The sequence below is a fragment of the Calonectris borealis genome, chromosome 1 (genome assembly GCF_964195595.1).
Source record: "Calonectris borealis chromosome 1, bCalBor7.hap1.2, whole genome shotgun sequence".
Taxonomy (NCBI): domain Eukaryota; kingdom Metazoa; phylum Chordata; class Aves; order Procellariiformes; family Procellariidae; genus Calonectris; species Calonectris borealis.
The window spans coordinates 173,774,294-173,785,744 of NC_134312.1; the positions used below are offsets into that span (position 1 = coordinate 173,774,294).

At 45.9% G+C, this 11,451-nt stretch overlaps 1 protein-coding gene across 1 annotated transcript; it reads left to right on the top strand.

The window, feature by feature from the left end:
- Positions 1–660: 660 nt before the first annotated feature.
- On the top strand, positions 661–5,286 carry KCTD12 (potassium channel tetramerization domain containing 12). The gene has a single exon (XM_075138907.1). It carries the CDS (start codon positions 807–809, stop codon positions 1,815–1,817), a length of 1,011 nt encoding a protein of 336 aa, XP_074995008.1. The 5' UTR covers positions 661–806; the 3' UTR covers positions 1,818–5,286.
- The last annotated feature ends 6,165 nt before the right edge of the window (positions 5,287–11,451 follow it).

Sequence of the window (11,451 nt, forward strand, 5' to 3'; positions counted from 1 at the left end):
GTGTGGGCAGCACCGCACGCTCGCGTTTTCCCCTGTGAAGGCGACAGGAGGGAGGGGACACGGTTACCTCGTCGGGGGTCTCATTTGGCAAGGCTTTGGACAAGCCTTAGAAAGATTAGCAGGGGCACAGCACGGCTCTTTCCGCGGGGCACTAGCGTCTCTCCGCTTCCCCGCTCCCGCACGTCGGGCGAACGGAGCGGGGCTCTTGCCTGCGAAAAGAGGAGATGTCTCGGAGAAGCCGGGGAGCGGGCCGAAGCCCGGAAGGGTGCCGGGGTGGGGGCGGCCGGGGCGCTCCCGCAGCCCCCCCAAGGTTTTCTCCCCCCCGGTTGCACGCCGCCGTGCCCGTCCACGGCGAGGGGAGCGCGGCGGGGGCGCACCGTGCGGGCAAAGGGTCCCCGCCGCAGCCGGGGAAGGGGGACTGGGGCGGGGGAACGACGACGGGGGACCCTGCGTCAGTGCAGGGCCGTCCCCTTCCCCTCCCCGTGCGCTCGGCTCTGCCTCCCGCCAGCCTCCCACGCCTCCCGCGAGGTGCGGCCGCGCTACATAAACACGGCCCCGCCGCCGCCGCCGCCGTCGCCGCCGGGGCTCTCCGCTCGCAGCCCGACGGAGGCGCCTGGCCGGCAGCGGGCAGCGGTGAGCGGAGCGGCAGCGGCCGCGCGGTTCCGGAGCCAGACGGGGCGGGAGGCTCTGGCGGGCAGCAGCGGAGGGCTGCGCGCTCCCCCGCGGGCGGCGGCGGCCCCGCCGGAGCCCAGGCGGCCGGAGGAGGAAGGGCAGCGGCTCCCCGCCGGCGGCGGGCTCCCTCCGGTATGGCCCTGGCGGACAGCGCCCGCGGGCTGCCCAACGGCGGCGGCGTCTCGCCGGCGACAGGGAGCGGGGCAGCGGGGAGCGGGGCGGCGGCGGCGGCGGCGGCAGGCGGCTGGTCGTCCTTCCCGGAGATCGTGGAGCTGAACGTGGGCGGGCAGGTGTACGTGACGCGGCGCTGCACCGTGGTCTCGGTGCGCGACTCGCTGCTCTGGCGCATGTTCTCGCAGCAGCAGCCCAGCGAGCTGCCGCGGGACAGCAAGGGCCGCTTCTTCCTCGACCGCGACGGCTTCCTCTTCCGCTACATCCTGGACTACCTGCGGGACCTGCAGCTGGTGCTGCCCGAGCACTTCCCCGAGCGTAGCCGCCTCCAGCGGGAGGCCGAGTACTTCCAGCTGCCCGACCTGGCTCGCCGCCTGGCGCAGGCTCGGGCCACCGCCGCCGCCCGCCCCGCCGTCCTGCACCGCGACGGCTCGCTCTGCGCCGACGAGCCGCCGCCGCCGCTCCTCGGCTACCTGGAGGCCGAGCCGCTGGAAGGAGGAGGCGGCGGCGCTGCCGCGGCGTCCGCCCCGTCGCCCACCGCCAGCCGCAGCCCCTCGGGCGGGCCGCTGCTCACACCCTCGCAGTCGCTGGACGGGGCGGGCGGGCGACGCTCGGGCTACATCACCATCGGCTACCGGGGCTCCTACACCATCGGGCGGGAGGCGCAGGCCGACGCCAAGTTCCGGCGGGTGGCCCGCATCACCGTCTGCGGCAAGACGGCGCTGGCCAAGGAGGTCTTCGGGGAGACGCTGAACGAGAGCCGCGACCCCGACCGCCCTCCCGAGCGCTACACTGCCCGCTACTACCTCAAATTCAACTTCCTCGAGCAAGCCTTCGACCGGCTCTCTGAGGCTGGCTTCCGCATGGCCGCCTGCTCCTCCACTGGCACCTGCGCCTTTGCCCCCGAGCAGGGCGGTCCTGCCGATGACAAGATCTGGACCAGCTACACCGAGTATGTCTTCTGCCGGGACTGAGCATTCACCCGGCCCATGGCGTGGGGATAAGGCAGCCGCCCCTGCACATCCTTGCACCCACGGTCCCCTCCCGGCCCAGAGGAAGGAGGTCGTGGGGGGGGGGTCTGTGTCCCCCTGTGTTTTCCTCAGCCCGGTGCCTGCCTCCGTGCACAAGGCAGGTCAGCCCCCAGCGCAGCCCCCACCCCTACCGCACGCACCTCCTGATGGCCCCGGGGACAGATCACCGTGTTGTGCCTCGGCTGCCATGTCCCTGCTTGGCCACCACGTCCCTGCTCAGCCACCATATCCCAGCTCGCACCATCATCCTCCCTCCCATGCTTCCCAGTAGCTGTGTCAGTAGCAAGGAAGGAGAGAGGTAGTGGGAGTAGACAAATACCTGAACCAGGAAAGTGTGCCTGTGCGCCCAGCCCCTGCCCCTCTCTGTGCACAGGAGCTGAGGGATAGCTCTGTCAGGGTGGGGTTTTTTAAAAACCACCCATTTAGGGACTGAGGAACTTTTCAGTTGCTTTTCAGCAACTTCTGTTGAAGGTGGCATGACAAATGGCTGTCTTTTCTCATCCCCATACTCTTAAGCGGGATTTTGCCTTGATGGGTGGACCCATATCCCCCCACTCCATCAAAGTGATGCCTGTCTGTGAAGGCCCGTCACATAGAAGTGATGCCTGACTGTGTGGGGTTGGCACTCCGGCTCATACTTCGTCTGTAGAGATGAGTAATTTTGCAGGAGGCGTGCGTGTGGCCCTTCATGATCGGTTGCATCGATCTCCCCTCTCTGCTCTCCCTGTCTTTTCGAACTCCCCTCTCCAAGCTGTTGAACTGGACCAGGTCCTGCACAGTGGGTGTGTAAGGCTGATGTGAAAGGACAGGTTCGCTGGATAACCAACCATTTGAACTATGAAGTGTCCTCAGAGACACGTGTTTACTCCCTCGAGAGGTAAACCAACGACGCTTTGAAAAATTAAAGTGCTTGTGAATCGTAATTTTCATGGGTGGTGTGAAGTCCTTATAATTCTCTTGAAGTTACTATCTGTAATATGCATAGAAATCTCAATGCATATTTCCTTAAACACCCTCAAAACGATGGGGGTGAGATGAAGCCAGGCTTGCCAGAGTGAAGGTCGGGCCTGCTTCCTGGGAAGCTGAAATCATATATGTTGAATTAATGCAGATGTACATTATAAGTGTAATCAAAAGCACCCTGCTTGTTACTTTAAGTTTTGTCATGTTAGTGCTGTAAAACTTTGAAGCCCACAGAATTGATGCCAAACCCACTTCTTTAAGAACCAGTTTCTTAGTTTTCATGGCAATACTACCAGGGCAATGGCACTGCTGAGAGTTACGTGCCTCTTCCTAGACAAACTCAGTGCTTCTTAGAAAGGATTAAGCTCTGCCCTTACAAAACCAAGAACGATGCCAACTTTCTTCAGGGGAAATTACCCCTTCTAAGCTGTATTTGGTTTGTGCTATCTCACAGTCTTTCCTTCCCGGAGGAGGCAGCCATAGGCTCGCTTTGGAACAGATGATCTGAGCAGCAGGTTTTACAGTAGGGAAGACCGAGCAGCTCTTAGTAATAAATTTGTGAAGACTGGGGTACAAAAGCACTTTCCTTTAAAACCTGAACTTGATTTAAAAACCTGTGTTGTCCGTTCAGACCTTCACGGAAAAATATCCTAAATGTATCTGAAGTGTTGAAGAATTTAGCGGTATATATTAACGGCTTGAAGTTACGTTTTTAAAACTCTTGAATAATAAATTGTTCTAACTCCAAATTTAGAAATACGCTAGCACTTGTATTTTAACCAAAGAATTTCACAGTAGGGTTTGATTTTTAAAACCTTAATTCCTTTGAAAAGAGCTACAGCTACATATGTATTGAGTTGAGTTTCAGTGCTCAATCTCTGTGTTCACCACTCGGTCTTTCATTAAGTGCATGCACAACCGCATAAAACTGAAAATAATTTTCATCACCATGTTTTTTTTATATTAGGAAGATTGTTTATCAATGTGGTTAAATTGAAGATGCGCATATAAAAGCACTGGGTATTGTCCAGTTGTAGATAGTTGTATAATGGAGTATTTTTAAAAGGAGAGAAATGTATACCTGCCAAATTAGATGAGCAATAAGATAGCGTGAGAGGCCAATACACCTGAAGACGGAATGAAACCTGTTTGTCCTATGCCTTACTCTGAGATGATTTCTTTGTGCTTAACTTATTTATACCACAAATGAAAGGACATTGATCACAGCTACTAGGTCTTTACAATGCCGCTCTCGAGAACAATGACCGTCTTTTTCTAGTTTCTGTTAAGTAATTCTGAAGTATGTTTTTTAAGATTTTGTATAAAATCCGTTTTCAGTAATGTGTTCAAATTCGCTCTAGATAGCTTTCTTTTTTTAAGAATCTGGTAGCTTACTAAATCCATCATAGGAGCTATGAATAGGGGCAGTTTTAAATTGAATTTGTGATTTAGTGTACATATATATACAGTATATAAACATTTTACACGAATCATTTAGTTTTTTAATCATTTTAGTGCTACTGAATTTCATAATATATCTAGCTAAGCATTTGCATATTACGCTATGTACATAATATGGTAATGTTTTACTGGTTTCCTATACCTGTTTCTATGGAAAAACTGAATATGAATATTAGCTTGTAGAACTGAAATCAATTACATTATTTGCTTGAATGTGAATCATAACTAAACTTCTAGGTGGCTGAATGCATCTCTAAAACAAAGATTGCCTGTATTTTGATCAATGATTGCCTATCCGTTTGCTGGCAGATGACCCAGAAATTCTCATATTTTAAGTAAAAACGGGTGTAATAAAAACATAAACTGATGATTTTTTAATCTTCGTGTTTGTGCTAAAAACTCTAAGCGTTATTAGTATTAGGAAATGGAGCCCTTCATTTACTGATAACTCATTACATTTAGGCTTAAAATAATGGTGACATAAATGTAATAGTCATTTGATGGTTTGCCACAGAAGACAGTATTTTTCTTAAACATTACTCAGTAATTTCAGTAAAATTTTTAAAAGGTAAAATGCACAAGGCAAAGTCACTGGGTTTTGCTGGTCTTTTCTATTGAGAGCTCAAACAACAGATAAACACGATGACTCTGCTAACCTGTTGACATGCAGAAAGACAAAAATCTAAAGGCACAGTACTGGAGTCCTGTATACATTTTGTAGCTGTTGTTGTTCACATACTTACGGATAATTGCAGTTAAAAAAACAAAGGCAGTCTTTCTTTCAATTAGAAGTTAAGGCGTAGGTCTTTTCAGTGATGCATATCATGAAGGGTGACTTTGCAGATGTTTGATAGGATGTTTATATTTTTATACATATAGATAATGAGCCACTTATTCATTCTTATTTTCACATGTATAGCATTGAAAATAAAGATCCTCCTAGGAAAACGTTGCATACCAAATTAAATTCTTGTTCTTTAAATATTAACTCAGTTGTGTGGTTTATGCTGTCCTTTTTACTCTTGGTAAAGATGCCGTTAGCTTTGCTCTCTCTTCTACAGTATCATATTCATAACTTCAGCAAAGATTCCAAACCAATATGTAAAGCAGAAACATCGAGCAAAGAATATTGTGTGTATAGGGATCTCTAGTAACACCTGTGACAAGATAAACAGAAATGTGTAATGCTCAGACTGCATACTTTCCTTTTAAGTGTCACAGAGAATTTTTGTAGTACCGGTCAGTATAAATCAGTCCTCAGGAATCCATAGTGATTAAACAGCTTAATTTGAATAGCACAGAATAATTGTTGAAATAAAATGTTGATGTTTTTTATGAAGCCAGAGAATAATAACATTGGATATAGTGCCCATTTAATGAAAGAAACATTAATAGCTAAGGAAATAGATGATCCGAGAGAAATGCATTTAGAAATTCTGTTAAGGAACAGAGGGCTGATCTTGTTAGCTATTCCTGTGAACTCTAGTGAACTATTATAAACCTGATGGTTTATAATAAACCTGTGGTCAGTTTCATAGAAAATTAGTAATGAATTGCTAGTATAATCCATGTGTGTGAAGCACCTGTATATTCAATAGATCTTTCTTGGGTAGCATGGTTATAATGCAAAGAAACCAGCTGAATGAAGTTTAACCATTTTATCTGACACCTTGGTAGCAGTTGAGAGCTTTGCTATCATGCAGTAATATAAAGAAAGGAGGTTGTTCCATGAGCAACAAACTGTGAGTCTGTCTTTCTGCAGGCTTGGGTCTCATTTCCTTTATACTACCACTTCAATTACTCTGCTCACCCCCATCCCTTTTATTTCACTTCTACCAGGCAAAAGATGGCACATTCTTTGGCAGAGCCAGCTTCTGCTATGCTGAAGGTTATGGCTGAATTCTACCTTTATTATAGGAAATCTTCAGCATAGCTGTTAATGAAAAATTAGCAGAAATGCATTATTTATTTAGAAAGTACTAGCATTTAGTTTTATGCAACTGAATGCTAATTTTATTTTTCATTAAAATGAGCTGCATGCGTTTTTCCCCTTGCAGTGAACTGTACTAGATGTAAGGCTTTGCTGCTAAACAAAACTCTTGTGTATGATTGCTGAAGTATTAATACCGCTGTTGCAAGTAGTCTGTTAGAAATACGCAGCACAACTGCTGAGACAGTCAAAACCACAGTCAGTCAAATTATTATGTTTCTTCCCTGTTCCAATCTCCACTGTGTTCAAACTGCAATAAAATTAAGCTCTGTTATACATTTCTTGCTCTAAAAGTTTTTTAGCACATACTATGCAGTATTTGATACTTCCATCAAAGCTGTTGGCAACAGTGAGTCAGGGTTTTGAAGTAGATCTATTTCCTTGTGAGGAAATAAGAGCTAGGAAAAATCCTTGCACAAAGTGGGAGCAGCCTCATGCAGTTTTGGGGAAATTTCTTGATATCACAAGATATTTTTCTGTCTAATCCAAATACTACATTCATACATTACTCCTATCTTGCACACACCACACACTACCCCACCCCAACCCCTTCCCCCCCCCGAAAAATGATAGCCCTTGATAGTAATTTGTTTGTTCTAGGTCTTATTTGATACCATCTGGATGAAAGAAATTTTTTTCTCCTTCTTCAAAAAAGCTCAGTGTTTAGCTGCTGGGAAATGACAATGTTAGCAGTACACCTTGCTTAGGGAGATGGACAGATGTGGGTTAATATTTTATCATCCTTTTTAATTCAACATAATATGTAAGGGAGGGAAGTTCACACAGGAGCGTATAGGAATGAGCCAATGTGTCCTGTGATGTCAGTATGCAGGTGATGCCCAGTTCCATATAGCCTCTGACTTGGCTCTTGCAGCTTAACAATTTTCTCAGACTAGAATTTAAGTGTTAACTCATTGAAATTCAGCTAGAGAGGATGAGAACAGCATATCTAGACTGCGACAAAAAAGCAGCTCCATTGATAAAGAGCACGTGATCTATTATTTTCCTTGGTAATTTTGAGGTAAAAACAGAACCTTGGTTAGTTTATTGAGCAGGCTGTGATGTAAAAAAAAAAAGTAAAATAAAGGAAAAGCTCTTTCCTCCAGTCCTCTCCCTGCGCATACGTTCTTCAGGAGGGAATGCAGTGCTGGTGTGATGGGAACAGCCTTACTTTTTGGTTTCAGAGATAACTGCAATAACCCACAATGCTGCACCTCAGTTTTGACTGTTTTTCTGGTCGTGACTGAACTTCAGGGTCACACCAACACTTAGAAAACGGTCCTTTGGCAGAGCATATCATCATAACTATGTAGACTTCCGTAGATCTCGATGTAGCTTGTTTTGACTCAGATTTTCCAAATAGCTCAGTGACAATCTCTCTCCTCATATTACAGCAAAGTCTGTGATTATTAGAAGCCTGAAGTTAAAATTTTTTCCTTTAAAAGGGCAAAGACACATCCAGGAATGTGAGTCTTTTTTTTTTCTTTTAGTAAGGGATCCCAATTATGGATTTTTTTTTTTTTTCCAAATCTGTAGTCTTGTACAAGCACTCTTAATTTTCCTCACCTTGTAAAATTCACTTCCACATCTTCCTATGGCTGACAGCTCAAGGCACGAGTATTTCAGAAAGCTGCAAGGACCAGGAGGTCTTGCAATGACTCACAAGTGCTACATGGCAATCCCTTCCTGCCGTGGTCCCTCTTGAGGTCAGAGCCAAGCTGGGTGGGCAGCTGGGTGCCAGGCCCCAGGACGACCTGCTGGTCCTGACCGCAGCAGCCCCTTCTGCCTTGCTTTCTTCCCGGCAATGACCGAGGTGGCTCGGTAGTCCCTGAGCCAGCACGGTCCTGCTGCTGGTGCCTCGCCTGAATAAAGGGGCAGCATTTGTATTCTGGTAAGCTCGCTGCAGCCACAAATTGGCACTTCTTCTCCGTTAGACTTCTGACCCACTTATTTCCAGGGTTTGCTTGCACGGTCTGTATGGTATGTGCTGTCTCAGGGTGTGGTTGGAACACAGGAAAGATATAGCTGTTTACAGTAGGCTGCCTATCTGCTTATCTGCTGTGGCACTAAAGGGATGATAAAGACCTTCAGTTAAAAATAGATTTACAGTTCCTTAAAATTTTGTGGTCTGAATAACCCATGAAAAGTGCTGTATAAACTATAATAAAACTGGGTAAAGGCACCTTTCTTTTATAGGTGAGAACGATGGCTTTATTAGCTTTGCTGGAGCACTATCACGTTTATCCCCTCAGAATTGTTTGTATCATATTAAAGGCTGGAGAGCACTCAGTTGCAGATAACTGGACCAAACAGTCATATTTCTTTAGAAAATATTAGAGGAAGAGTATATGTATACAAATGCACTAGCGTTTCTGTTTCTAAAAGAAAAGTTTATAGGTTGCTTGCAGATTATAAGATTGGATGTTTTTCAACACATCACCTCCTAGGGTTTGAGGACAGAAAGAAACGTCCAGATCATCTAGCCTGCTGTTCTACATAGCATGCACTGCAGGACTTCCCTGAATAGAGTCTTTAAACCAGGCAGTGAAATCTCTTAAACTGCTATCTAATCTCATGGATGATACTGCTGGTGGAAAAGACGACATCACAGTGCTCGATTAATTGTTTCGCTGCGAATGTCACCAGCTTTGGCCTCCACCCAGAAGGGTCTGTAATGTCTTCTTTGCTGACACCACGAGGCTGGAGAGGGCGTTCTGTAGGAAGGTATGTATGGAGGCAGTTCATTTGATCTAACTCTGGGGATGAACTGTCCCAGCTTTTCCTTCAGTTCCTCGCCACTTGTCGCTGTAACCAGTTTTGTGTTGGCACTGCTTATGCAGCCATGGGGTGAACCAGTTCAGGGACCTGGTGCAGATGAAAACCTTAAACAAGCAAAAAGAAAAAGGCAGGTTAGCTGTCAACCAGAGCAGCTCCCTGAACTGGCTCACAGCAGTTTTAAACTAAAACAGGGTAGATTTAGACTAGATATAAGGAAGAAATCTTTCACAATGAGGGTGGTGAAACACTGGAACAGGTTGCCCAGAGAGGCGGTAGATGCCCTATCTCTGGAAACATTCAAGGTCAGGTTGGAGGGGGCTCTGAGCAACCTGATCGAGTTGAAGATGTCCCTGCTCATGGCAGAGGGGTTAGACTAGATGACCTTTAAAGGCCCCTTCCAACTCAAACTATTCTATCATTCTATGTTAATAAAGTTACTAGTGCCAGGAGAAATGGTCTCATGACTAAACAGAATGAGCTTCTGTGGTCTGTCAATATAAGACATGTTTTTTAGTCTTTTAATCATCTCATATCTCTTCTCTAAATTCTCTTCAATTTATAAACATCTTTTGAACTGCTGATTTCAGAGACTGCTCATTCCGGTAAGGGAATGCCCCAATGCAAAGTAAAATTTCGCTGCCCTGTCCTCTGTTTTTAATGTTCATCTATCCAAGGTTTGCATTGACAGTCCCAGGGATTTAAGTGTCACTGGAGTTTATGTTCAGTAAACCACCATCATGAGCACCTGTGCTCTGTCCTCCAAATCCTGTCCTAATTATCAGTCAAAATGCATGGCAGCGTATAAGGTGTTTTCTTATTAAACATTATACTACAGTTCAATTTCTAACAACTAAATAGTCTTAAATATCAATGTTGATCGACGTTACTGTGTCACATGACTGTTCAGGATCATTTCTTAGTAGTTATTACATCGGATAGGTAGCTTTCACACAGGATAAATGGATGTCTGAGGATTGATGTCAGGTTGGCAGGCCTAAGGTTCCCAAATTACCCGATTTTTTTTAACCAGTGTCTTCAAACACAAACAGTTTATGGTTTTTTTCTAGTCCTTTGGAGCTTCCCCAGGGTTCTGAGACTTTCTGAGAAGGCTGCATTAGTAATTACACAGGCTTGTAAAGACACTGGATGTAAATGGGCTAGACCTGATTAAAAAAAAAATACTTGTTGCTCATCTTTTTTGGATTAGTCTCAGAAGGGAAATTGTTCATTATTCTCAACAGACCTGCAGAGCAAGATATTCATACTTTTTTTCTGAACTAACAAGCCTCCAACTTCCATCTAGTAATGAATCAATACAATTTTTCACATTGTTCCTAATAAAATTAAATAATTCCATTTTTAATCATGCTGACTACAGCTTTCTTTGTGTTCTTTTTCCTTACCTTATTGAATTCACACAATGTAATTAGTACAGCATTTGGAATTTATAGCTTTTGATTTATACAGGTTGTGATAGCCTTCTCTTTCCCTATTAAAGTTTATATCTATGACTTTTTAATAGCAGCTCTCTGGATCCTGTCCCGGGATGTACTGGATAACTGTAACTCCCATTGATCTCAATAAAAGGTGCTGTCACTGCAGGATGTACATGAAAATTTAGCAAAAACAGTGTTCTCTCTTTTATATTCAGGACTTTACATTTACATTTATTTGCTGCAAGTGTAACATAGGATTTAGAAATACAGTATTTTTAAAGCTAAGTTTCTTCATATGCAGTTAGTGGGTGTTTATACCATAATGTTACTTTGTGTTTTGACCATTTAATCTCATTCTATCTATTGTGATGCATGTCCAAAGAATATCTAGAGGATATACCAGACGAGTATTTTCTCAGATCTTTCCTAGCACTGTTTTGACACATTTGAAAGTTGCTTCTTCATTATCTTCAGTTATTTATGCTATTCCTAAACTCCATTTACAGAGTCACCCAAGAACATTGCTGATGTGCATTTTGGAGAGCTGCACATGTGGCACGCAGCTCATTCCTTTGCTCTTACCTGGACTCGCACTTGCTGGACTTGGTATTTGTTTTTTTTGAGGCCCCGCTTCCAATACGGGGAAGATTATGGAGCGGTTCGTTTTGAGGGCGCTCACGAGCCGTGTCTGGGACAACCAGGGGATCAGGCCCAGCCAGCACGGATTCATGGAAGGCAGGTCCTGCTTGACCAACCTGATCTCCTTTTATGAGCAGGTGACCCGCCTCGTGGATGAGGGAAAGGCTGTGGATGTGGTCTGCCTGGGCTTCAGTAAAGCCTTTGACACTGTCTCCCACAGCATTCTCCTAGAGAAGCTGGCGGCTCACGGCCTAGACAGGCACACTCTTCACTGGGTGAAAAACTGGCTGGACGGCCGAGCCCAGAGAGT

Coding starts and splice junctions, on each gene's coding strand:
- KCTD12 (XM_075138907.1), top strand. CDS start 807: ATGGCCCTGGCGGACAGCGCCCGCGGGCTGCCCAACGGCGGCGGCGTC.